The sequence below is a fragment of the Protopterus annectens genome, chromosome 9.part0, assembly GCF_019279795.1.
Source record: "Protopterus annectens isolate FY-2018-M chromosome 9.part0, PAN1.0, whole genome shotgun sequence".
NCBI lineage: Eukaryota > Metazoa > Chordata > Ceratodontiformes > Protopteridae > Protopterus > Protopterus annectens.
The window spans coordinates 52,708,110-52,731,859 of NC_056743.1; the positions used below are offsets into that span (position 1 = coordinate 52,708,110).

The 23,750-nt window shown below is 38.1% G+C and overlaps 1 protein-coding gene across 2 annotated transcripts in view; it reads right to left on the reverse strand.

The window, feature by feature from the left end:
• The window catches only part of PRMT3 (protein arginine methyltransferase 3), a 2,672,092-nt gene that overhangs the window by 2,620,442 nt on the left and 27,900 nt on the right, over positions 1-23,750 (reverse strand). For both annotated transcript variants that reach the window (XM_044082552.1, XM_044082550.1), the window contains exon 2: positions 2,529-2,649. In XM_044082552.1, the coding sequence (XP_043938487.1) occupies positions 2,529-2,649 (121 nt within the window). The remainder of the gene's footprint in view (positions 1-2,528; positions 2,650-23,750) is intronic.

A 23,750-nucleotide genomic window follows, 5' to 3' on the forward strand; every position in this document is an offset into this window, starting at 1 on the left:
CAGAAAACAAAGGGAAAGGGAAGGTTCTGCTTTATGCATTTTGACATACCAATGTTTTTTAAATAGTTTATATATAAAAATAAATAAATTTCAGAAAAGAACTTGGCTCATTTGCCTATCTGCAAAACTACTCAAGACAGACGGTAAAACAGAATGACCAACATACAGATCTATGGAGGGCACTTCAGAACAAATCTTTGTCAGTCTCAGTAGCTCAACAGGTAGTATTCTTGTCTTTAAAGTTGGAAGACCAGGCTGTGGATTCTACTTCCTCAGCAGTTAGTTAAATTACTTTTCCAATACTGACATTGCAGTGCAGCATAAAGAGGGTGTTGCAGTCCCGAGTGTGCCAAGCTGTGGATGACACATTAAACTGAAGTACCATCTCCTTCAGTTGTTGGTAGCTCAAAAAAAAAAAAAAAAAAAGTAAGGGAAGTTTCCTAGTGCCCTGTCCAAAGCTCCCTTACGCATCACCATCCCCAGAAAAGAAGCTATTAGCCTAGTGCACCTAATCTGCTTAAAATAAAATGATTCAAGAATGAGGAAATGTAATTTTTCCAGAACCCCTAAACAGTTCAAAGTGAAGATGTTCTTGAGGCTTTTCAAAAATGGAAGTTGCTGAATTAGACTAATAGAACGAAGATTTGGATTCACTTCTAGAATTTGTTCTGGATTTCCACCTCAAGCCTTTCCTTAACTCTTTACAGCAGAGTGCTCCTCCGAGTATTTCTGCAGTTACCTCCTACTGTGTCTCTAGACATCAAATACTTTTTCATATTTGCATTAATATCAAAACCATGCTACATACAAGGTATCAGAATATTGTATCTTGAAGCATACATGATGGCAAACACAACTGTATTGATATTTGACCTCTGTCAATGAGTACCTCTTAGAACTGTAGGGCAATTAAAGGCTCAAGGCCACACCCACTGGGAGTTAAAGGTACACACTCAAAAGAGCTGTACTGGAGGGAATGAGTTCAGTAAGGGACTCTGTGTCCCATACAATGACAGACTTTGCATATACCTATATATGCGAACAAGTACTTTCGCTTATAAAACTTCTGAAAGAATAACTTTAGTTCCTAGCCAACAGATAATTACTTGAATCAAAAACTGTGGTATGCAGTGTCACACTGATGTGACTTCATCTGTCATTAATCACTGAAACATGTCACATTTGGTGGATTTTCACTCTTCCCTGAGGCTGTGCAACCTGGCGTATGGTTATGCAAGTTATGAGACACCCCTACTACATCCAAGTCCAATTTTCCTAAGTTTCTGAGAACAGAATTACATTGTTTATATAATTACTGATGTGATAAGGTCACACTTGATAAGCCAATAAAAAGCCATAAAAAGAATACAAATAGTCAAACATATGCTCATTTACAGTACATACAACTCAAACATATGCACATTTATAGTGCATACAATTAGTTACATATATAAATAAGAATTACAAACACACACACATACCTATAACACATACTTTACACACAAACATATATATATATATATATATATATATATATATATATATATATATATATATATATACACATATACATATACATATACATATACACACACACACACACACACGCTTTGGAGCTTTTCTCCCCGGGCCTCCACTGAAAATGGACATGTATCCAATCAGACTATCCCGGTCAACAAATATAAAATAAAAGAAATAAATTATATAGATTATATACACACGTATATGCATATATGTATATACGCACACATACATATGTATATACACACACGCATATGCATATTATATATATATATATATATATATATATCTATATATAGGACTATTGGAGTTCAATAGTCCAAATCCACAATAAACGAATGCACTTTAATGAAAGTGCTTTCACTAAAAAAGCTCTTTCGTTAAAGTCCTTTTGAAAAAAAAACAAAAAACAAACAAAATCTTCTTTTATGCAGGGGGGCAACCTCCCCTGCACCCCGCATGTGGGTGACTGTGCCACCCACACCCCCCTACTTTTATATTCTTACTCCGAGGTTGCACTACAGTGGGAAAAGGGAATTCTCCCTTAACTGCACCATAGTGCGACTGGCACAACCGGCATACATAACAAAGTGCTGTTTCGGTTATTTATGTTCAGTGATTTCTGCTTCAGCAGAAAAAGTGCCGTCGGGGATCTGCACGGATCATATATATATTTATATATATATATATATATATATATATATATATATATATATATATATATATATATATTATATATACACATACATACCCACACACACACACACACACTTATTTACACATATATAACAAATACGTGCTTGCACATACAGACTCCCAAACTTCCATACACTGGTTTGCAGCTGTTGCTGAGCCCAGTACTTTACATCGTCATCACATAATGACCCTTACATCAGATGAAACGCTACACCACTCCAGCTTCCTAATGCACACTAATGTACTGAAAGGCTGCACCACTCCAGCTTCCTGACACACACTAATGTACTGGAAAACTGCTGATGACAAACCTGGCACAGAAGAGGCACTGAACATGTGGACTGTCCTGGGATAGATCAGGCTCTTCATCTTCCCATGCTGCTTCATCATCACTTGCCGAGAGTTCTGGAATTTCATCCGAAACATCAGTACCTACAGGGAGGGCCATCACATGATGTTATGAAGATATAAAAAGACTCTTCCAACATTATGCAAAAGAATATGAAATACACAAAAACTACTATTTTCTCCTAGGTACTGAAAATTATAATTATTTTTCTTTTCAGACAATTTCAAAAATGTAAGGCTTGAAAAAAAAGAGACAAGCTACAACTGTGTATTTCAAACACTACATCACATACCATCAAAAAGCTCAAAACAGTGAAAAAGTAAACTTATCCAATTAACATACGGATTCCCACTTCCTTTCCCTATAGAAGGGTTACTCAGTTTCAACTGGTAATCACACCTGTGCACGTGTCAAATCTGGCAATCCATGTTATAAAGAGTATAAATATTGTTTGTGCAGACTTAGAGAATATATAGAAACCTAGATTTTTTGTTTTACCATGCATTTCCTTAAGGATATGAAGTCTGATACTCTGTCAGTCATAACGTAGCGACTTCAGTAAACGCCAGCCATTACTGACAGTCATAACGTAGCGACTTCAGTAAACGCCAGCCATTACTGTCAGTCATAACGTAGCGACTTCAGTAAACGCCAGCCATTACTGTCAGTCATAACGTAACGACTTCAGTAAACACCAGCCATTACTGTTTGAGGAATAGACCACAGTTATGACCTATTGTTTGTGAAAGAACAGGAAACTTGAAACTAAAACACACAAATTGAGAGAAATGGAAATTGGTGACTCAGCAAATATAAAGTTATAGGGAATCAGTCTGGTCATTTTCATTCAGCTGGGACTCTGGAATGAAATGACAGATTCTACATTATAAATTACATTTTCTGCTGAAATAAAATGTGATAGCAGTTCTGGTAGCATCTCTTGTGTTTAAGAATAATAAGTTAGGTAAGAGAATGCTGGAGGATACAGTTCATCACCTAGTAAAAGTATTAAGAAGGTTACTCTTATGACGGATATGAACCTACAAGGAGCAAACCAGAAGAGAAGGAGTGGGACAGGATGGCCAGACACTGGAATTAAACCAAAACAAAATAATTCTGGATAAGTCCTTACCAAAGAAGAGGGGCTCAGTCATGTCCATGGCCAGCAACACTGGCTGACCATGACCATGCCACTGTGTGGTATTGATCACAAGTTTTAGCTTTGGTGCAGAAGTAGTTTAGATACAAAATAAATAAATAAAATGCAATCAAAGGCATTTAAAATTGGTGAGACAAATGAAGGAAGATATATAGTGAAATAAAAGGCTGGTAAAATTGAATAGCTATTCAGATCAGCTGATAAAACTGCAAAAATCAGTGGTTGGAATAATGAAAAGGTGAACAAGCATGTGAGTTCTCAAGAAGAGCTGTTTCAAAAAAATGTAGTTAGGAGACACAGCACACAGAGAAAACCTGTGATTTTCTGCAGTACCAGAAAACTGGAAGTAACAGACTATTAATTTTATGAAAGTACAAATAACCAGCTAGACTGGTACTCCACATCAAAATCTGTTAACTGAAATGTTGTGTGTGTGTGTACGCTCCAAACCAAGTCATAAGAAAGCAGCCAAGACTTGTATTAGTAAAGATGCAATCATACAAGCAGAAATAACTGATCCTGACAAAACTGTGGAATAAAAGGAAAAGTATTAAAAACTAGGGACTGCAGAGTGTTTATGGAAAATGATTACTCATTGCACGTCAAGCAGAAGAGAAACAAATGTATCCAAGTAATCAGGGAATGTCAAGAGGCAGGTGTGAGATTCAAGCTGCTGTATTCAGCTACCTTCAGAATATTTTTTTCTGGATGGTAAAAAGATTTATGGATCCAAATCAGGCTAAGAAGGAAATAAAAAAAGTTTATCCAACAAACAGTGAACCAGCAAGCAGAAGGGGAGTCAATCTCCTTCTTCTGACAATAACAAAGCCTATGTAAATACTTTTCTGGTGAAATATTTTCTACTGTTCCAAAGAAAAACATTTGAGCAACAGAAAAAAGCACAGGAGCCAATTGGAAGACTCAAGAGTAACTTGGATTTGGAACACAGGCTGGCACCTTCTTACTTACTTATTAAAGAAATGGATTTAAGGAATTCTTCAGAAGAGAGCTAGAGAGAGATAAAATGAAAATGAAGTTTAAAAACAGGATAGAAATAAAAGGGAAAGATGTATGGCAAAGTATTAGTAGGAATAACAAAGATTATAATATAGTACTATAAGGGGGATTTCACAGAACATGTAGGGGAGCAATTGTATAGTGCTACAAAGAAAATTAGTGAGCAATTAATTTCTGATAACTGTAAAGCGCAATGACTTCCACGGAGGCATATCAGAAAGCAGAAAAGATTGCTGCCAAACCTAGGGCACCAGTGACAAAGAAAAGCAACCACAGATCTTATACAGGTATTATAGATATTTCAGAAATTATATGAACATTTCTATGAAGCAGAGGAATGTGGAAACCAAGAAAAGGCATAAATCAAAATATTTATGGAAAATTTAATTATGCCAGGGTTAGAGAAACATAAAATGTTTATACTAGGAAGAAATAATATAAAAATGTTGACATATAACCTGTCAATGGGGATGTCTCCAAGAACAGACTGTATTCCTGTGGAAATTGGAAGGGAAGAAAGTTTAAACTGTGAGCTTTGGCTGGTTAAGACCTACATGATATCAACCTGAACGCATAACTGTAGCTAAGTAACTTTTATCTGCACTTTTTTTCTCAAATGTTTCTTTTATTTTTCCATAATAAAAACAATGCATACAGAAAAATAGAGAACATTGTGATTAAACTTTGAATCATCACATGTTGTTATGGGCATGAAGACATGTTAACAATGATAATAAAAAAAAAAAAGGAGAAAAGAGATAAAGAAGGCATTGTAATCTATCTACAACCAAAAGCACTTGTATACAATATTTACAAAATAACGTGCTACCAGACCTCTAAAGAGACAGTAAAGAGGGGAAGAAAAAGAGAATTATTAGAGTTGGCAGTGGATCTCCAAATAATAACAGGGATAAGGATATGCATTTCACAAATGCCGTAACAGGGAATTATTCACCCAGAATTAAAACAATTAGACATTTCCATAATTTGCTGAAATAGGCTTTCTTCTTAGGTCCATTTATAATGAACTTATGAGCAGAAATATGTTTGATTGCCATCTCTTTGAAACCCCTCCAACATAGTGTGATCCATCCAGTTATTTGTGATGTATAGTTTGATAAGGGAGCAAAGAGCAATTAAAATGTGGAGTTGTAGTTTAGGCATCTTAGAGGGGGGGGATATGGAGAATGGCTGTTTCCCATGAAAGTGTGGAGTTATAGTATCCCATTTTCTACAGGCGGACTTTTAGAGAGCACCAGAGTTTATGGGAGTGGTTGCAGTACCACATAATGTGGAGTAAATCAGCTCTCAGACAGCGGCAACAAGTGCATGAGGGGGATAAATTGGGGTTAAATTTATTGAGTGTTACAGGAGTGTAGTAAGAGTTGTTGTTCAACATCAGTTGGGTATATAAGAGTTTTTTGAAAAGGGAGAGTTCTACAGTAGTTTTTATAGCTGAAAGTTTTTGTTCCTCTGTAATGGGGGAACCTTGGTTATCGCAATAGTTAGAGAAAAGGCAGTTCGATTTATATAACAAGGAGTTCAATAATCTGTAAGAGGATGAAATTGTTTTTTTAGGGCTCGAAATTGCAGAAATGATTTCACCTAGTTTGTTGATTTCCTGAGGATTGGGAGAGATATTGATAAGTTGTGAAAATATAATCTCTCTTAGTTGCCGGAGAATAACTGTGTATTTGTTATTGGCCTTAAGAAGTAAACGTAGCTCGGCAAGAGTTTTAGCCCTATATTTAAGAATATCCCATACATTAAGATCTTTGATGAGGGGGAATTCAGTGAGGTCGACCATTTTATTATTGATCTTGAGGTTTGGCTTGTGATGTAGTGGTTGGAGAAGGGGTAAAATATTTTCAAGGTTGATGTCCTTAATCAGTTTTTGGAAAAGCCTGATCTTGTGTTTCAGGGTGTGAGATAGTTTACAGTTGTTCATGGAAGTAGAGGATAGAAAGGGGATAGCCTTCGGGTTAATTTTGTTGGAGATGACGTGATGATGCCATATTTTCATCCAGGATGGATAGTGAATATGAGCTTTACTATTTAGATTTGAGATAGACCAAACCCTATTAGAACAGATGATCGTGTAGTAAGGTTGAAAATTTGGAAGGCCTAGCCCTCCTTTCTCCTTAGGGTAGATTAACTTGGGAGTAAGAGATCCTGACTGTCTTTGGAAACCAGATGAATTTGGCTAGATCCTTGTTAATTTTGGAGAACAGGTTATTAGAAACCATCATATTAGATGCATTGAATTGATACAAGAGTCTGGGTAAAACATTCATTTTCACTATAGCTACTTTGGCTAGAAATGCTAGGTTCAAGAGTTTCCATCTTTGTAGATCTTGATGTATACTAGACCATGTTTTTAGTAAGTTATTTTGAAGCATGGAGGCTTGGTTATGTTCAAAGTGAATACCAAGATATTTAAAGGTGATACGTTATTTGGAAGGAAGACTCGGGGGAAAAAAGAAAGATTTATGGGCATCAGGACTGATTGGGAAAACGTGTTTTTTTATTATTAATTTGGTAGTCTGAGGCAGAGAAGTTACTGACGGCGTTTATAATGTTAGGTAAATCTGAATTGGGAAATTGAAAATATAGATTTAGGTAGTCAGCGAAAGCCGATAATGCTACTTGAGTATTTAAGATTTTAGGGATAGAGTGGCATGAATTTTGGGTGATATATAAAAAAAAGGGCTCAATAAAAATGTTAAAAAGAAAGGGGGAAGTGGGCAACCCTGCCTTGTTCCGTTGGTGATCAATATTGGACTGGATCTCTTTTTGTTTACATATAGGTATGTATATGAATTTGTGTAAAGTATTCTGATCATATCAGAGAAGGTTTTGGGTATATTAAAATGAGACAGGGTAGTAAACAGAAAGTCCCAGTTTACTCTGTCAAATGCTTTTGAGGCTTCCAAGGTCAAGGCATAGATCGGATTTTTATCTTTTTTTGTAAACTGTATTAGGGAATCCATTGTTAAGGTATTGTCCCATGTGTGTCTGTTGCTCATAAAGCCAGCTTGGTCAGGGGATATTAAGGATGGCAGGATCTTTTGGAGACTATTGGCTAAAATAGCAGCAAAAATTTTAATGTCAACGTTTATTAACGAGATAGGTCTATAGTTGTGAGGGTCTGCTCTATCTTGTTTGTTTTTTAATATCAAAATAGTTCTTGAATTGTTCCAATGTAGGTCAGTAATACCCTTCTTTATAATGAAGTTGAAGACTTTCAAAAGAATAGAGGAGATTTTAGAACTAAAAACTTTGAAGAAATTAGTGGTAAAGCCATCTGGGCCCGGGGATTTGCCTACTTTGAAGTTATTTATGACGTTTTAAATCTCTTGAATATCGAGCGGGGCAGATAGAAGGGAGGTTTGGTTTGCCTTAAGAGAGGGAAATTTGATGGAGTTGAGAAAGGTCTCCATCTGTGGTTTAAAAGTGTTGCATTCATTCCTGCTATAAATATCTGAATATAGTTCATGAAATAGTTGAATTATTTCAGTATTCAATTTGTAAATTTTACCCTGATAGTGGAGAGTGAAAATTCTAGGAGCACCATTATTGTTTTTTAGTATTCTTGCCAGGGTTCTTGAGGGAATTTGCGCCCATTCAGAGTAGGTTGCTATAAATTTTTGTTCCTGCAGGGAGTAGTTATGTGTGTGAAGTTCAAGTAATTCTTTACGTGTTGTATTGATCAATTTGTCTATCACTGGGTCAGGATATAGTCTCTGTTTTCTTTCTAGAGAGGATAGTTTTAAGGTCAGATTAGTTTCTCTTTTTTTGTTGAGTTTAAGAAAGGAAGCTTTATTGATCAAAAATCCTCTTAATTCAGCTTTGCAAGCCGCCCATTGGATGTCTGGTGAAATTTGGGACTTTTTAAGATTGATGTCTAGGTCAGATAGCATGTCATTGATTTTATTTAGTATGTCTTTGTTATTTAGTAAGTTATTGTTAAGGGTCCAGTTAGCGAAAGTGTAAGTAGGGGGCGTAAAGCTAATTTTGAAGGAGATTTTTGCATGATCTGAAAGAAATCGGGGTTCAATACTGAAAGCATTTTTAAATTTAGAGAGAGGGTCTGAGATTAAAAAGAAGTCCAGACGTGACCAGGATTTATGGCAGTTAGAATAGAAAGTGTATAGGTTTTCTTTGGTCGAGATATTGCTAAAAGCAATAGCGTCAATAAGGTTAAAGTCTGAGATAAGTTCCTATAGGGCTATAGAGGCTTGGAAATTATATGAGGAAGAGTTACTGGTGCGATCTAAGCTAGGATCTATTACAGCATTCCAGTCCCCACCCATTATGAATAAGTAGTTTTGGAATGAACATAGGATGTTATAAATTTCTAAAATAAAGATTTGTTGTTGAGAGCATGGTCCATATACATTCAAAAAAAGAACTGGTTTGGATGAGTCTGGAAGAAGGGATGTAAAATAACACCATCTACCATTTCTATCAGATTTAAACTCGTTAATTGCTCCCTGAAATTGTTTCTTAATTATAATGGCCACTCCCTTAGAGTTGGAGCCATCACCAGCAGCTATTATAGCCCTAATCCATTTTCTGTTGTTTTCTTTCTCCCATTCTTCCTTGGGCAAGTGTGTTTCCTGTAAAAAAACTAATATTGGCCTGGGATTTAAAAACAAGGTGGAGTAGCAATTTTTTCTTAGCAGTATTTTGTAAGCCTTTAATATTCCAAGAGTCAAAAGACCAACTCAGGTAAGTTAACAGTTAGCAGGGTAGAAGGAAACGTTATATATTTGGATATTTAGTAGTAAATCTGGAAAGAATAGTAAGTATTGGAGAGAATCTGCACTAAAATGTCAGTAGAAAGGGAAATCGGAGAACCACTTCAAAACTGTATTTGCAAAAAATTTAAATATAAAGGTAAAGGTAGCAAAGTACTCCTTCTGACTAACCCCGGTGCCTACCCACCCAAACCCCTTAGGTGAAGAAGTACAAAACCAAACATACAATGAACAGAATATTACTATACATATGTACAAAAAAATGCTCATCCAAAAGACCACCATCCTACAGCACTACTACAATGCACAGAGACCATCCATAGTTGAAAAGTAATCAGAATAGTATGATAGGTTGCTATGGCATGATGGAATTCACATAAATTTACAAGCCTGTTCGCCTAATCCTCACACATATGATAATTGGGGGTCTAGGAAACCCATAAAAACAGTTTTTATACAATTAAGAACAGCTCTAGATCTTGTGTAAGACTGTTTCAAAACCTCATGGAGCATGTAAAATACAGAGAAGTATAACTGGTATATATATCAATACAGTAGAAATAAAGCAAAAAACCACAAAAAAAAACAGTACAGGATCCGATAAACCCAAACAAGCACCCAACAAGCAACGCCAGATAAGCAAAGAACGTTTAATGATTTGAAGCGCTTTTCGTCTGCGGAATATGCAGACTTCTTCAGAAACATGGATAAAATTGCAATCAATCCTTATAAGGAAATTACAATTACTAATTGTTAAAACATCAAATAAAGCAATTAAAAGGTAATTAAAAAATGGTAATTAAAAAATACTACTATGAACACAAACTCCTCCTAACAATTAACTCGACCAGCTGGTTACACATTATAGTTTAACCTACATTATTTGACTCTAAAGTAACTTAATAAGTCAAGGGCTTCCATAATAAAAACCACTGCACTACTACACAATGTATGTGGTACTCATCCTGTTAACATTCAATACAGTATAATACCCTATCAATAACATTGGTATTGTAGTTATAACTGTATAATGTTGTGGTAAATCAAAATAAATCAAAAAATAAAATAAATATACATAAATAAACAATAAGTAAAATGACTTATACCTTTTAATTGCTTTATTTGATGTTTTAACAATTAGTAATTGTAATTTCCTTATAAGGACTGATTGCAATTTTATCCATGTTTCTGAAGAAGTCTGCATATTCCGCAGACGAAAAGTGCTTCAAATCATTAAACGTTCTTTGCTTATCTGGCGTTGCTTGTTGGGTGCTTGTTTGGGTTTATCGGATCCTGTACTGTTTTTTCATATATATCAATACAACAGAATCTGTAGAAATTTAGTAAACTAAGCATTTTAAACATTTGTGATAGAGTTGAGCAAAAACTATTTGTAAGGAATCAAAGTTTATATTTGACTCTCAGACACTACTGATGTTGTATATTTCAGCTTTAATTGTGTCTGATATTTTCTAATTTGAGAGCTTGGTGAAGAAAGACTATAGGACGCCAGCTTTTTTAATTAAATCTCTCACCAGATAAGCAATAGCCAACTAAGCTGAGTGTGTATTTCTCAGATGACCACTAAAGAGATTAGCGTATATTTGTGTAAGAAAGCTGGTCTCAAGCTCATTTACCTATAAAAAAGAGAATTACCTGTCTGAAACAGCCCCCGCTCAATGTAAATATAGTTTCCCTGTTACAGGAGATGGTTTTGCGATAGTAGGTTCAGGCAGGCTCTTGAATTTGTATGCAGGAACTGCATACTACACAAAGTGCTACATGTGCGATTAACAGAGGTTGAACCTGTTATGCGTGTACTCCTGAGAGTCCCAAGCTAAAGATAGCCTACTGGAAACATCACGTAGAACACAGGTTCCTTGTTTGACTCGGGTACCTGCTCTAAAAAGAAAAAAAAACATTTAGACAGCTTTAATAATAAAAAGGGAATGATATTAGTGCTGAGTTAGTGAGCGGAGTTGTCCTTAATTCACCTGGTAAGTAGACAGAGTTTGTAGGAATTTCATAAGCTAAAGCACTTGCACTAGTATTGTATTAAGGTTCAGGAGCCTTATTGAAGGCTTTAAGAAAAGCTTCTCTTGCTTCGCTTTGGGAGGTTGCTGTGAATTTAATGTCATTTTTAAAAAAGATCAGGGTGTTTGGAAAGCGCATTTGGAATCTGATATTCCTTTTAATAAGATCTGAGCAAAACAGAGCTAGTTTTTGTCTGTTCTCTTTGATGGAAAGGGGTAAATCTTGAAAGAAGGTGATTTTGAGATTGTTCCACATGAAGGCTTTGTGTTTTTTCGCCGAGTTCAGTACCTTTTGGGCAATCTGATAGTCGAGTAGCTTTGTGTAGACTTGGCGGGGTGCTGAGGCGTCTTGACGTTTATATAACGCACGGTGGGCTCTCTCAATAATTATTTCAGGATTATATCCGTCTAAGTGCAGCAATGATTCAAATATCTGTTTTGTAACATTAAGTAAACCTTGGCTATCGTAGTTCTCAGGGAGACCTCTAATTAAGATATTGTTTCGTCTGTTTCTTGCCTCGAGGTCTGTTAGTTTTAGTTGTAGATCTGTTATAGAAGCTGCTTTGGCGCGCAAATCATCAGATAAGGACTGTATTTGAAACTCATTAGTTTGGGTTTTTTGTTCAAGTGTGTCTACTCTGTCAACAATTTGATTGATAGATTTTCCTAGATTAGAAAGTTGTTCTGAAAAACTTTGTACGGCAGAATGAATGGGTTGGAGGGCCTGTTTCAGCTCATCCATGTGGAAGTTGGAATCCTCTTTAGTATTAGTATTGCTTTTATTAGGCTCCATATTTTGTTTATTTGTTCTCTGTCTTTTAGAAAGACCCTCTTTCTGGTGAGGAATACTGCTGAAGATTTGGCTTTTGTTGTTTGTGTATCCATTGTAATAGGTTCATTTGTCATTTTTATCTGTTTAGCCATGTGGAGTTAGGAGTACTGCAAATGGAAGCAGGTCCTTTGGATCTCTGTGAATATAGCACTGTGGAAAAGCTATAGGATTTAAAAGCTGTATTTGAATCTTGCAGGTTGCAAAGGTGATGAAAAATCTGAAGTGATGAAGGTAAAATAGCGCTTTCTTGTTTAGGAACACGACCATGAACTGTGTGAAGTATTTAAAATCTTAGAAGATGTAGTTGAGATAGGGAGCTCTGTGCATAAGCTGTACACTAGACGACCACCATTTTGGAATCTTATCTGCACTTTTTAAAGTAATTTGTTTGTGTTGCATTGAGCAATATCTAGCTAGAAGTTGCCTTTTTTTCAGTAGGTCCCCACCCACCCTCCCTGTTTTTGTGTTGGTGTTAATCTTGGTGGCTTTGAAACTTCCCGCCCCTCTTGTAAATTTGCACTTTGATACTCCTCCTGGGCCCATCTCATTTGCTCACTCAAAAAAAAAAAAAAAAAAAAAAAAAAAATTATCTGCTTTTACTGTATTTGTGTTTCTTCCTACTTTATTTTGCTTTTGCGTCATCTTAAAAGTACTCAATTGTATTTATTACTGCTTGGTGTAACTCATTCTAAGCCTTTTGGTTTAAGCACTTGGTCTTCAGACCAGTTGTTTTACATTAAGGTTTGTGCTCTGCACTGTAGTGGCAGGACAGGTAGCTTACATCCTTCTAAGTTGGGAACTGCTGATTGAGGGCTCAGTGTTTGTTATTCTAAAAGTGTATTAATTCTGGTTTAAGCACTTGGGCTTCAGGCCAGTTATTTTACATTAAGAAGGTTCGTGGTCTGCACTCTTGTGGGGGGAGAGGCTGGACTCTGCCCTTCTGAGCTGGGAATTTCTGGTTAAAGGCTTATAGTGCCTGCATATTTGAACTGTTTCTTACTGGAATTGGTACACCTTGTTTGCTGTAGCATAGACGATCCAGGCCTGCTGAATCTAGCTTTGTTTGTATAACTTGAGCACTAATCCAGGCATTCTTTAAAGTATTCAATTGTATTTATTACTGCTTGGTAGTAACTTGATTAAAGTGTAGCTATCATTCTAAGTCTTTTGGATTAAGCACTTGGGCTCAGACCAGTTGTTTTACATTAGGAAGGTTTGTGGCCTGCACTGTGGTGGCAGGACAGGTAGCTTACATCCTTCTAAGTTGGGAACTGCTGATTGAGGGCTCAGTGTCTGTCATTCTTAAAGTGTATTAGTTCTGGTTTAAGCACTTGGGCTTCAGGCCAGTTATTTTACATTAAGAAGGTTCGTGGTCTGCACTCTTGTGGGAGGAGAGGCTGGACTCTGCCCTTCTGAGCTGGGAATTTCTGGTTAAAGGCTTATAGTGCCTGCATATTTGAACTGTTTCTTACTGGAATTGGTACACCTTGTTTGCTGTAGCATAGACTAGATCCAGGCCTACTGAATCTAGCTTTGTTTGTATGCTGGTTATTTCCCTGAAACGCTAATTCCACCTAAAATGTGGCTTTTCAGCACTTCTGTGGATCCCTAGTGACATCTGCATTGCTTACTGTACTTATTTCGTTGTTTCACTTGAAAGAAAGTTACTGTTTGTCATTTTTGCATTTAAGTTACCTGTAACACACTGTATTTAAGTTACCTGGCACTTGCTCACTAAAGCAATTATATAAGTCAGCACTAAAAAATTAAAAGCACTACACCCTCATAAACTCCCCTGGAGTACCTTGTTTCCCATTGGCCCTTGTTTTTTCAATTATAAATGAATTCCCAATACTATTCTAGCATGTCCAAAGGTCAGTTGTCAATCTCCTCTCCGGTCCAGCTGGTGAATCTAGGAATCTTGAGGCAATGTTACAGCTGTCTCATGTACACAGACAACCCTCTCCTCCTCCCAACAAATTCCAACACATGTGAGAGATACAACCATATAGCCAAACTGGAGGCTATGCTCTCTCAACTCAGTACTGGCGAAACCTGTCAGGAGGAGAAGGAAACGCTCACTACAATTCCAGTCTCACATAGACCTACCACGACAGCAAACCAAACACAAAAACATACTCGGAGGCTCTAAATAAAAATCTGCCTAAGCAGCAGAGACCTCCAAAGCAGACACCCAAGCAACCGCTACCCCAAAACAAAACACGTGCAACACATAGCTCACAAAGCCAGTGTGCCGAACAGTCACAGCCCTTAAGGCTAAACAACACACCTGATACACTTGTAATAGGTGACTATAGTCAGGCACACTGACGTCTCACTCACCAAGCTGAACAAGGAGAAGGTCACGGTGAGCTGCCTGTCGGGCGCTACGATCCGCCACATAACACAAGCAATCAGGTCACTCCAAGGCAAGTACAAATATGACTCATTGTCCATGCTGGTGTGAATGACCTGAGATGTACCTCCCTGGACTACATGAAAAGTGACATAGAGGAGCTCTCTGAGCATGTGGCCCAGGCAGGTATGACCCTGACCTTGAGTAGCATCTTACCCATACCAAGAATGATGCCACAATATGAAAACAAGATGATCAATTTCAACAATTGGCTTAAGTATTGGTGTCATTCAAAGGGGATCCAATGCCTGTCAGCCTGGGATGACATGCTCGACAGGCCACGATGCTTCGCTAGGGATGGCTTGCACCTGTCACCCCTGGGCTTTTGGATATTGGCAAAGGCTCTTGCTACCCCCATAGTGCCTTTTTAAGGCAAGGCTCAAAAGACAAAACCCACCTCCATAGGTATCACAAGGGATAAGAAACTAAGAGTAATGCTACTCAACGCCAGAAGTCTAAACCTCAAAATGCATGCACTCGAAACTCTCCTTAGCATGGAGAGCATCGATATCTGTGCAGTAACAGAAACCTGGTTCAAGGCTCCCGAGAGCACCCCAGCACTACCAGGTTATACCTCATACCATGCTTTTCAGCCCCAAAACTTGGACTGAACCGGAAAAGGAGGGGGGAGTATCAATATTCGTCAAAGATACCCACACCTCCTGGTTGGTGGCACAGCACGAAGCATCAGAGACTATCCATGTGCAACTAACAGTGGGTAAAACTGCCTTCCAGTTTACAGCCTGCTACAGACCACCCTCCCAAACCCAGGAACCCCACTCGGCCTTCCTGAGAACACTGGAAAATATGAAGGTCTCTCCAAACACCATTATATTGGGTGACTTCAACTACCCAAACATAGACTGGGAGCATTACTCTAGCTCCAACACCCTAGCTCAAAGGTTCCTAGAATTTATAAACTCAAATGCTATGGAACAACTTGTTACCACTCCCACAAGAGGGGAAAACATACTGGACCTGATCACCAACATGGGGACTCTATGCTCCAGATCAGAAGTGTATCCCTCACTGGTAAGATCAGACCATAAACTAATCTCACTGGATATTCACATCCCGACCCCACCCCCTGCCCAGAAAACCACAGTGAAACACTTCTGTAAAGCAAACTTCACACTCCTCAAAACCGAGGTGGAATCCTTCAAAGCCCCCGGGCCTGTGGAAAATACGGCCCAGACCGCAGAATCCTTTATAAACGCATTCTATGAACACCTTCAGGAATGCATGGATCATGCAATCCCAAATAAAACCAAAGACCCAATCCTCCAAAGGCAGATGTCCTGTCTGGTGGACCCCAGCCATAAACAAACTATACAACAGAAGGAGGAAGCTACTACATGATAGAGCAAAATCCCAAAAAGGGAAGGCATCTCTGATCAGTGTTAGCAAAAAACTACGGGCACTCATAAAATCGTCTAAGGCCAGCTTCGAGAAAAATTGCACAGGACACTAAGGATAATCACAAGGCTTTCTTTAGTTATGTTAGGAACCTGGGTGGGAATTCCCAGATATGCTCAGAATTAGTCCAAAATGACAAAAAATACACCGAACCCACAGACATTGCCAACATCCTAGCTGACAGGTTCAGTGCAAACTCCCCCCACCAAAAGGGCAAATATCTATCCCAGCAGAGTGCTGCCCCCTGACATCTCAGATGCTCAGGTAAGAGCCACCCTCTCCAAAGCAAAAAACACAGCATCAATGGGACCAGATGGTGTCCCGGGCTGCGTCCTACATGAACTCCAAGAAGAGCTAAACCCAAACATAAAACTACTGTTCAATCTCAGCCTTACCACAGGATATGTACCCAAAGAGTGGCGTACAGCAACAGTGGTCCCTCTCCACAAAGGTGGTGCCTCAACGGATCCTGGAAACTATCGCCCCATAAGCCTGACTAGCTTGGTCTGCAAAGCTATGGAAAGGATCATCATGGACCTCATAAAAAAGATATTGGGGACCTACAGACACTGGATCCTACCCAGTTCAGCTTTAAGTGCAGATTCTGCCTCTTAAACCTGGTCGATTTCTTTGAAACAGTCATAAAGGCCATTGACGAGGGGAAGGTGGTCCACACAGCCTACCAGGACCTCGCAAAAGCCTTCGATACAATACCCCACTCAGGCATTATAGATAAGCTCACCAGCTTAAATATAAACTCCTATGTCACTAGATGGGTTGCAAACTGGCTCAAGGACAGAACCCACATGGTTAGAATTGCTGGAGCCATGTCAGACTCCAAACCAGTTACAAGTGGCATCCCACAAGGCTCAGTCCTGGGACCTCTCCTGTTTGGTATATATTTCTCGGAGGTACAGGCCAACACGGAAGGACTGTGGCTGACCAAGTTCGCAGATGACTGAAAACTGGGCGCTATAATCGACTCTCCAGCCAACACAAGCATCCTCCAAAAAGGCCTCCTAGAAACAGACAACTGGTGCCAGAGCCATGGCCTCAAGCTAAATGCCAAAAAGTGTATAGTCATCCCCTTTGGCAAAAACAAAGTGCCCACAAATTATCACATAGGTGGTAATCCATTAAGTACAGAAGTAATTAGGGACCTGGGGACCCAAGTTGATAGCAATCTCTCATTTGACAACCATGTGGCCAAAGTGGTTAGAAAAACATTTTATATAGCCCACCTAATCATGAAGGGATTCACATCTAGATCAGGGGAGGTCATCGTGCCTCTTTACTCATCCCTCATCAGGCCCATAATTGAGTACAATGCCCCTTTTGGGATGTACCTTACCAGACACCTGCAGCAACTGGAAAGACCCCAAAAGTACCTCACCAAGAGGATCAAAGGGCTCAAACAGATGCCATATGCTGCCCAGTTAAAGAAACTCCAGCTCTACTCAGTGGCATACCGCCTGCTCAGAGGCGATCTGTGCCTGACGTATAAAGCCATGTCCAACCCGGAATTAATGGACATGCTGCACCTCAGAAAATCCAAATCCCATCGAGCTACGCGCTCGAGAGACTTGAACCTCAGCATTGAAATAAATAGGACATGCTGGAGGGACAGATTCATAACCCAGAGGCTCCCTTCACTCTGGAATAAAATCCCAGTCCAGGTTAGGCAGAGTCCCTCATTGACTCTCTTCAAGAGGAATCTTGATGAGTGGATGGGGGATTGTCGGTTTACCCCGGGTATCACTTCTGTGTCACTGTTAGACAGAGGCACAGTATACCAACCTCGAAAAAGGGCATAGCAAAATTAATTTAAAATCGGTGGCGAAAGCCAAACACACTCTGGCTAGGCTTATAAATGCCCTAGGGCAGATAGCCTAGTATGAACCTATGAAAGTTCTGGAAGGTTTGCTTAGCAATATCTTAAAAAGAAGAGGGGGGAGTATCGGCATCATGGAAGGGAACTGTGGCAACTGTACTACCCTTATGGTACTTAATAGTTGAGGGAATTTATGGGGAGGGGGAGAGGGCAAGAATTAAGTGGGATGAGTTGATCCCTCCCATAGAACAAGGTAGTTTAGGATTTCCTGGTTTGCAGGGATACCTTAGAGCGACACAGTTATGACACACATACATAAACACATGCAAAGAGTTACAAATCAAAGTGGAAAGGAATGATTATGAAACAGGTGTGAAGTTAAAGAAATAAGGACAGAGTAGGATTTTAAAATTCCTGGGTTCAACTAATAAATTTCCATTTCATGCCTTTGGAAACTTAAGGCATTGGACTGATATTAATAATTTGTGATTGGATCCCAGAGTTTTAAGTATTATCCTATTTGCTTTCCGCTCTCAGCTTCCTTATATGATTGGTTGACTGGAAATGTGGGCTTCCAACCAAGAACAATTAAGGATAACATTTTTTTTTGCCAAGCACCTTTAGTGACTTATCACTTGACATACGCTAATTTACATTCATATAAAAGTAATCACACTATAATTAACATAACAAACATTATACTTCACATATATTGCCATGTCATGCAACCTATGCAACATTACATAAATTATTCAATTCCTGCCTTTTTTTTTTTTTTTTAAAGAAACATCTTTATTAAACCATCACTTACAACATAGGCAATCATACATTTATACAAATGAAAAACCACACTGACACAATCCTAGTTGCAAGCATTGTACAACACAATCCATACTGACACACTCCCAGTTACAAACATTATACATCACTTATAATCTACCCAGTCTTCTTCAGTCACACATTATACAGCTCATTTAAGTCCTGCCACCTTTTAATCCTTATTCCTCCCTTTTATGTATTGTTCCCACAATTTCCAATTTTCCTATGTGGTTCGCTCCTCCCCTTTCTAAAGATCTCAATCCCAGTTGTTCTCTCTGTTACTACAGTCACTACTTCCAGTGTAGTTGGTTTTCATTTTGATATCCATTTCTAGTAATCACTTGTTTGGCAGCCACATTATTAGACACAGCAAGGTCTTACCATGCTTAGGCAATTCTGTATCATAGCTGAGAATAATCACATCATCTCCCTCATCAGACCAATCTGCCCACCTAGCATCTCCTACAGTGCATCCCGCAGGGAATCCTTAAAGTCTGTCACTTCATTGCACTGGCAGAAAATATGTTCCCAATTGCCTCTCTTCACAGTCACATCTCCAACATTTGCTATCTGCCTGAGGAAAAATTATCTGGAGTCCACTTGGGGTAGAAACATATCTATGTAAACATTTCCAGGCAAAAATCTTATATTTTCTAGATTTTGTTGCATATTTGGGAGACACACATATATCCTCCCATTTTTTTTTTTTTGTGAATTGCTTATCCAATCTCTCTTCCCAATCCCTTCCCACCTCCTCCGATTGCTTCTTATAATTATCATGCAATAGGAAGGTTGGGCGCCTCGACACCATACTCCACTGCTAATCTGGAGCGGACAGGTGATCCGCTGTGGTGATCCCTAACCGGGAAAAGCTGAAATAAGAAGATTCTATATGCTTTACTAATTAGTTCTTTTTAATGGCAATTTCTGTTCTAGATGCTATTAAAAACTCTACCAGTGCTTTCTTTTTGCCTATACTCTGATATGAATCCCAGATAGGGATGGCAGTCTCTAACCTGCAGTCCAAATAAATTCTTGGCATCTTCCTATTCTACAGTCTTTCCCTCTCTAGTTATTTGCTCCCAATACCTTGGTTCCCTTGTCAGTTTTCTCCAATAAATTCCAGCTCTCTCTTGTCCATCTGTATCCTTAATTGAAGTAATCCCTATCAGCAGAATCTCCTTTCTCCATTCCCATGTTGGTTTAGTTCTTACAATAGCTTCTGCTACTTTATGGCTATAATATTCTACATGATTATTGTTATTCTCCTTAAAGGCCTGCATCCAAAATCCCAGGCTCTCCTAGTTTCTTGAGCTTCCCCCTGTGTTTCATCATCATCCCTTTCCACTTTCAATTATAGTTTTCTACTTGTGCTATGTATAGGACTTAACTGTGTAGCCCTTCCATCCTGTTCTACTGGAAGAATCAGCTTATCCCACTTGACTTGCATCTTCCCCTCTCAGATAAAGTCCTTCAACTCTTCATTAATTGCTAGCCACAACTTCTCCTATGGTTGATAAAAATATGCCCGACCTGTGTACAAGACAAAAGGGACTAAAAATAGTTTAACTGCTTGTATCTTACTATCCATATAACAAGGCTTCCATTCTCAGTTTTTGTATTATATTTTGTCTAGTCTCTTCCCACATATCCTTAGAATAACTTTTAATCCATACTCCTAAATATTTCATTTTATCATGTCCCCATAAATATAGGTATTCCTGAGACAGTTCATGTGTGGGTACATATTACCTCTTATGTTTTTGTTTTAGCTTCATTCATTTTGTATCCTGAAAAGATATGAAACTGTCTTAAAATATTCCACAACACTGTAATGCCTTTTTCTGGTTTTGTCAAGTACAAATAATATCTGCAAATAAAGCCAGCTTTTCTTGACTACCATACCAATTATATCCTTGAATTTCTGGGTCCTTTATTTTCTTTGCCAATGGTTCTTAATATAATGCAAATAATAAAGGAGAAAGCAGACACCCCTGCCTGGTTCCTCTGCTCAAGCAGAAATTATCAGACAGGATCCCACCCACTTTAATTTTTGCCTTCCTCATATATTCTCCTAAATAACCTTATAATTTTTTCTAGAAATGCAAATGCTTCCACTGCCCTGCACATAAAGTCCCAGCTTACTCTGTCAAATGCTTTCTCTGCATCAAGACCCACTGATAACAATGGCATTTTCTTACATTCTGCTCCCCTCTGGATCATCAATGTTCTGTTAATGTTGTCAAATGTTTGCCTCCCCTCCACAAAACCATAATAATCCATATCTATCAGTTTTGGTATTACTTTTGTCCTTCTTTTAGCCATTATAGACATGAGCAATTTATAATCATGGTTTAGTATTTAAATGGGCCTGCATGAAGCTGGATCTGATGTATCCTTACCCTCTTTAGGTATTTCAGCTACCACCGTTTTCTTCCAGGACAGTGGCACTTCTCCTCCTCTTAACCTTCCAGATCTTTATCTGTTTTTTTTACCTCCTAGCTTCCTAACTTCCACAGGAATACCATATATTCCTGGGGACTTTCCTGTAGATTGGTTATACATCACAATGTATAGCTCATCTCCTCCTACTGTTAGTAATGGAGCCTCACCCACCTCTAACTTTAGCATATTTAATTCTTCCATAAACATTTCCATTTCATCACAATGTATATCTCATCTCCTCCTACTGTTAGTAATGGAGCCTCATCCACCTCTAACTTTAGCATATTTAATTCTTCCATAAACATTTCCATTTGTATCTTTAATTGGTTTTCATATTTCTCCACTTTATACAGACTCTCATAGAATTTCCAAAATATTTCTAATACCTCTAAATGATCTCGTTACCTTCTTTGTTATAGGCTCCTTACATTTGGGGACAGCGTTTTCTACTTTCTTTTGCCAAAGTTGTCGTGCTAAAAGGTTTTGTGAGTGTTATCAAAAACAGTTGCTTAACAGCAATCTTTCTAAGCTCGTACATATTATCGAGGTAATCCCTTATTTTCTGCCTAGCATTCTGCAGTTGATCCTCTTCTTCCTCTGTGCAATCTCCCCTATTCTACAATACTTTACTTTTGTCAGTCTTTCTAAAGAATTCCTCATTACTTCTTAACCATAGCTCCCCTTTCATTTATTTCCACCTTATTTTTTAAACTGCACATTAATTTTATCCCACTCCCTAGCTATATTTTCAGAAGAAATTTATATCCTCCCTAACAGCTTCTGAATAATCTCCACTACCTATTCCCTAAATTCCTCTTTTTTCAACAGATAAGGAAATCACCACGGTCTCATTTTTATTTCATTACTCTGTGTTTTTATTTTAGCTATTACTTTTTATGTATAACACATTTTTTGTTAAATGTCTGTTTCCAGCTTTTATGTTACATGCATGAATTGTTTGGCACTTTGAACTTTTATACAGTTGTTTGCTGTCATAAACATTTGAGTCTAGGTCACATCTTATAATACTTTGTTTTACTGAAAGCCCTCAAAAAAAAAATACCACCAATATACCCCGAAAACCTATTAACTTAAGACTAATCACACAAAACTATGTACACCTACAAATACTGAAGTTTTACCCTCATAACATGAACAAAAGTCCAAAACTGACAGACACACTTAGACTTGAGTTAACCTAAAAGAAAGGTCATCCATGCTAAGATGTGTGGTGCAGCCTGTGCTTCTTGGTTTTGTCTTATCTTTATAGCTCTCCCAGCTGGGAAAACCCCTGAATGTTTTCAGAGAACATTATCTCTAGCCAATTTACCTTTCTTTTTTCCCCTCAGCCAATAACTCTCCACCAGACTGTAACCAGTTGCTCTTTATCAGGTTGTCTCCATGGAAACATGAAGACCAGCTGCAGAATTTTTACTGAGCCTACATGTATGTGCTACAAAAAAAAAACTTATAATAGTCAATGTTCTTTTTCATTTACTTGCTCTTAAAACTTGCTACTAAATCAATCCAAGGTCTTTAATCCAGTAGTTATTCCCCCATGCAAGAATGAGAAAAAGGATATTAATCTTTCTCTTATGCTTCTGACCAGGCTTTTTTTTCACATTGCAGTGCTTTTCTTAAAGTTGAACAAGACAAAAAAGAGAGAAGGAAGAACGAAAAGAAAAAAAAAAACAGAATCACCTGTTTACAATCCCCATTACACTTGGAAATAACTGGAAAAAGCTTTACTTTATAGCATGCAAAGAAAGCCACGCCACAAAATTAGTACTATTAAAGAAAACAATATTTACTTAGAGTAGACTTTCTTCCTCCTCTTCTCTTCCCCAAGGCACTTTTCTGAACATTAATGACATGAAGTAGGGCATATGCTTTAGAGCCCTCCACAAATCCAACAAATTCTGAAAAAGTGCAATATTTCCAGATTTGCTTGTTCTGTCAGATTTCACAAATATAATTATTGCACTGTAATCACATATTAAGTTACTGGTATTATTACTGTTAATCTCAGAAATCATGTCTCTGCTTCATTTGCAACATACTCTCAATTCTTCTAGTCAACTCTCGTGCTCCCTTACTTCTCTCCAACATTTTCCATTGATAAATTTGAAAAGGTTTCACAGGTACAGTCCCATCTGTGGTCTTTATTACCAAAGAAAAAGAAGCAGAATCTCCTTCCGTTTCACAGCTTACTTTTTGTTGAACAAACATTTGTATTTCCTCCTTAGCATGTACTTCATCAAAAAATAAATTTGCCCCTCCAGGAAAGAATACCTTGAAGACAGATGGGTACAGCAGTTTGAATCTCACACATGCAGCTTGGCATTCCCTGAATAGTGGAATATATTTGCTCCTCTTCTGTTTGGTGTGCAATGAGTAATAACTCTCCACAAACATACTGCAGTCTCCCAATTTTAGTACTGTGTCCTTCTGCCACA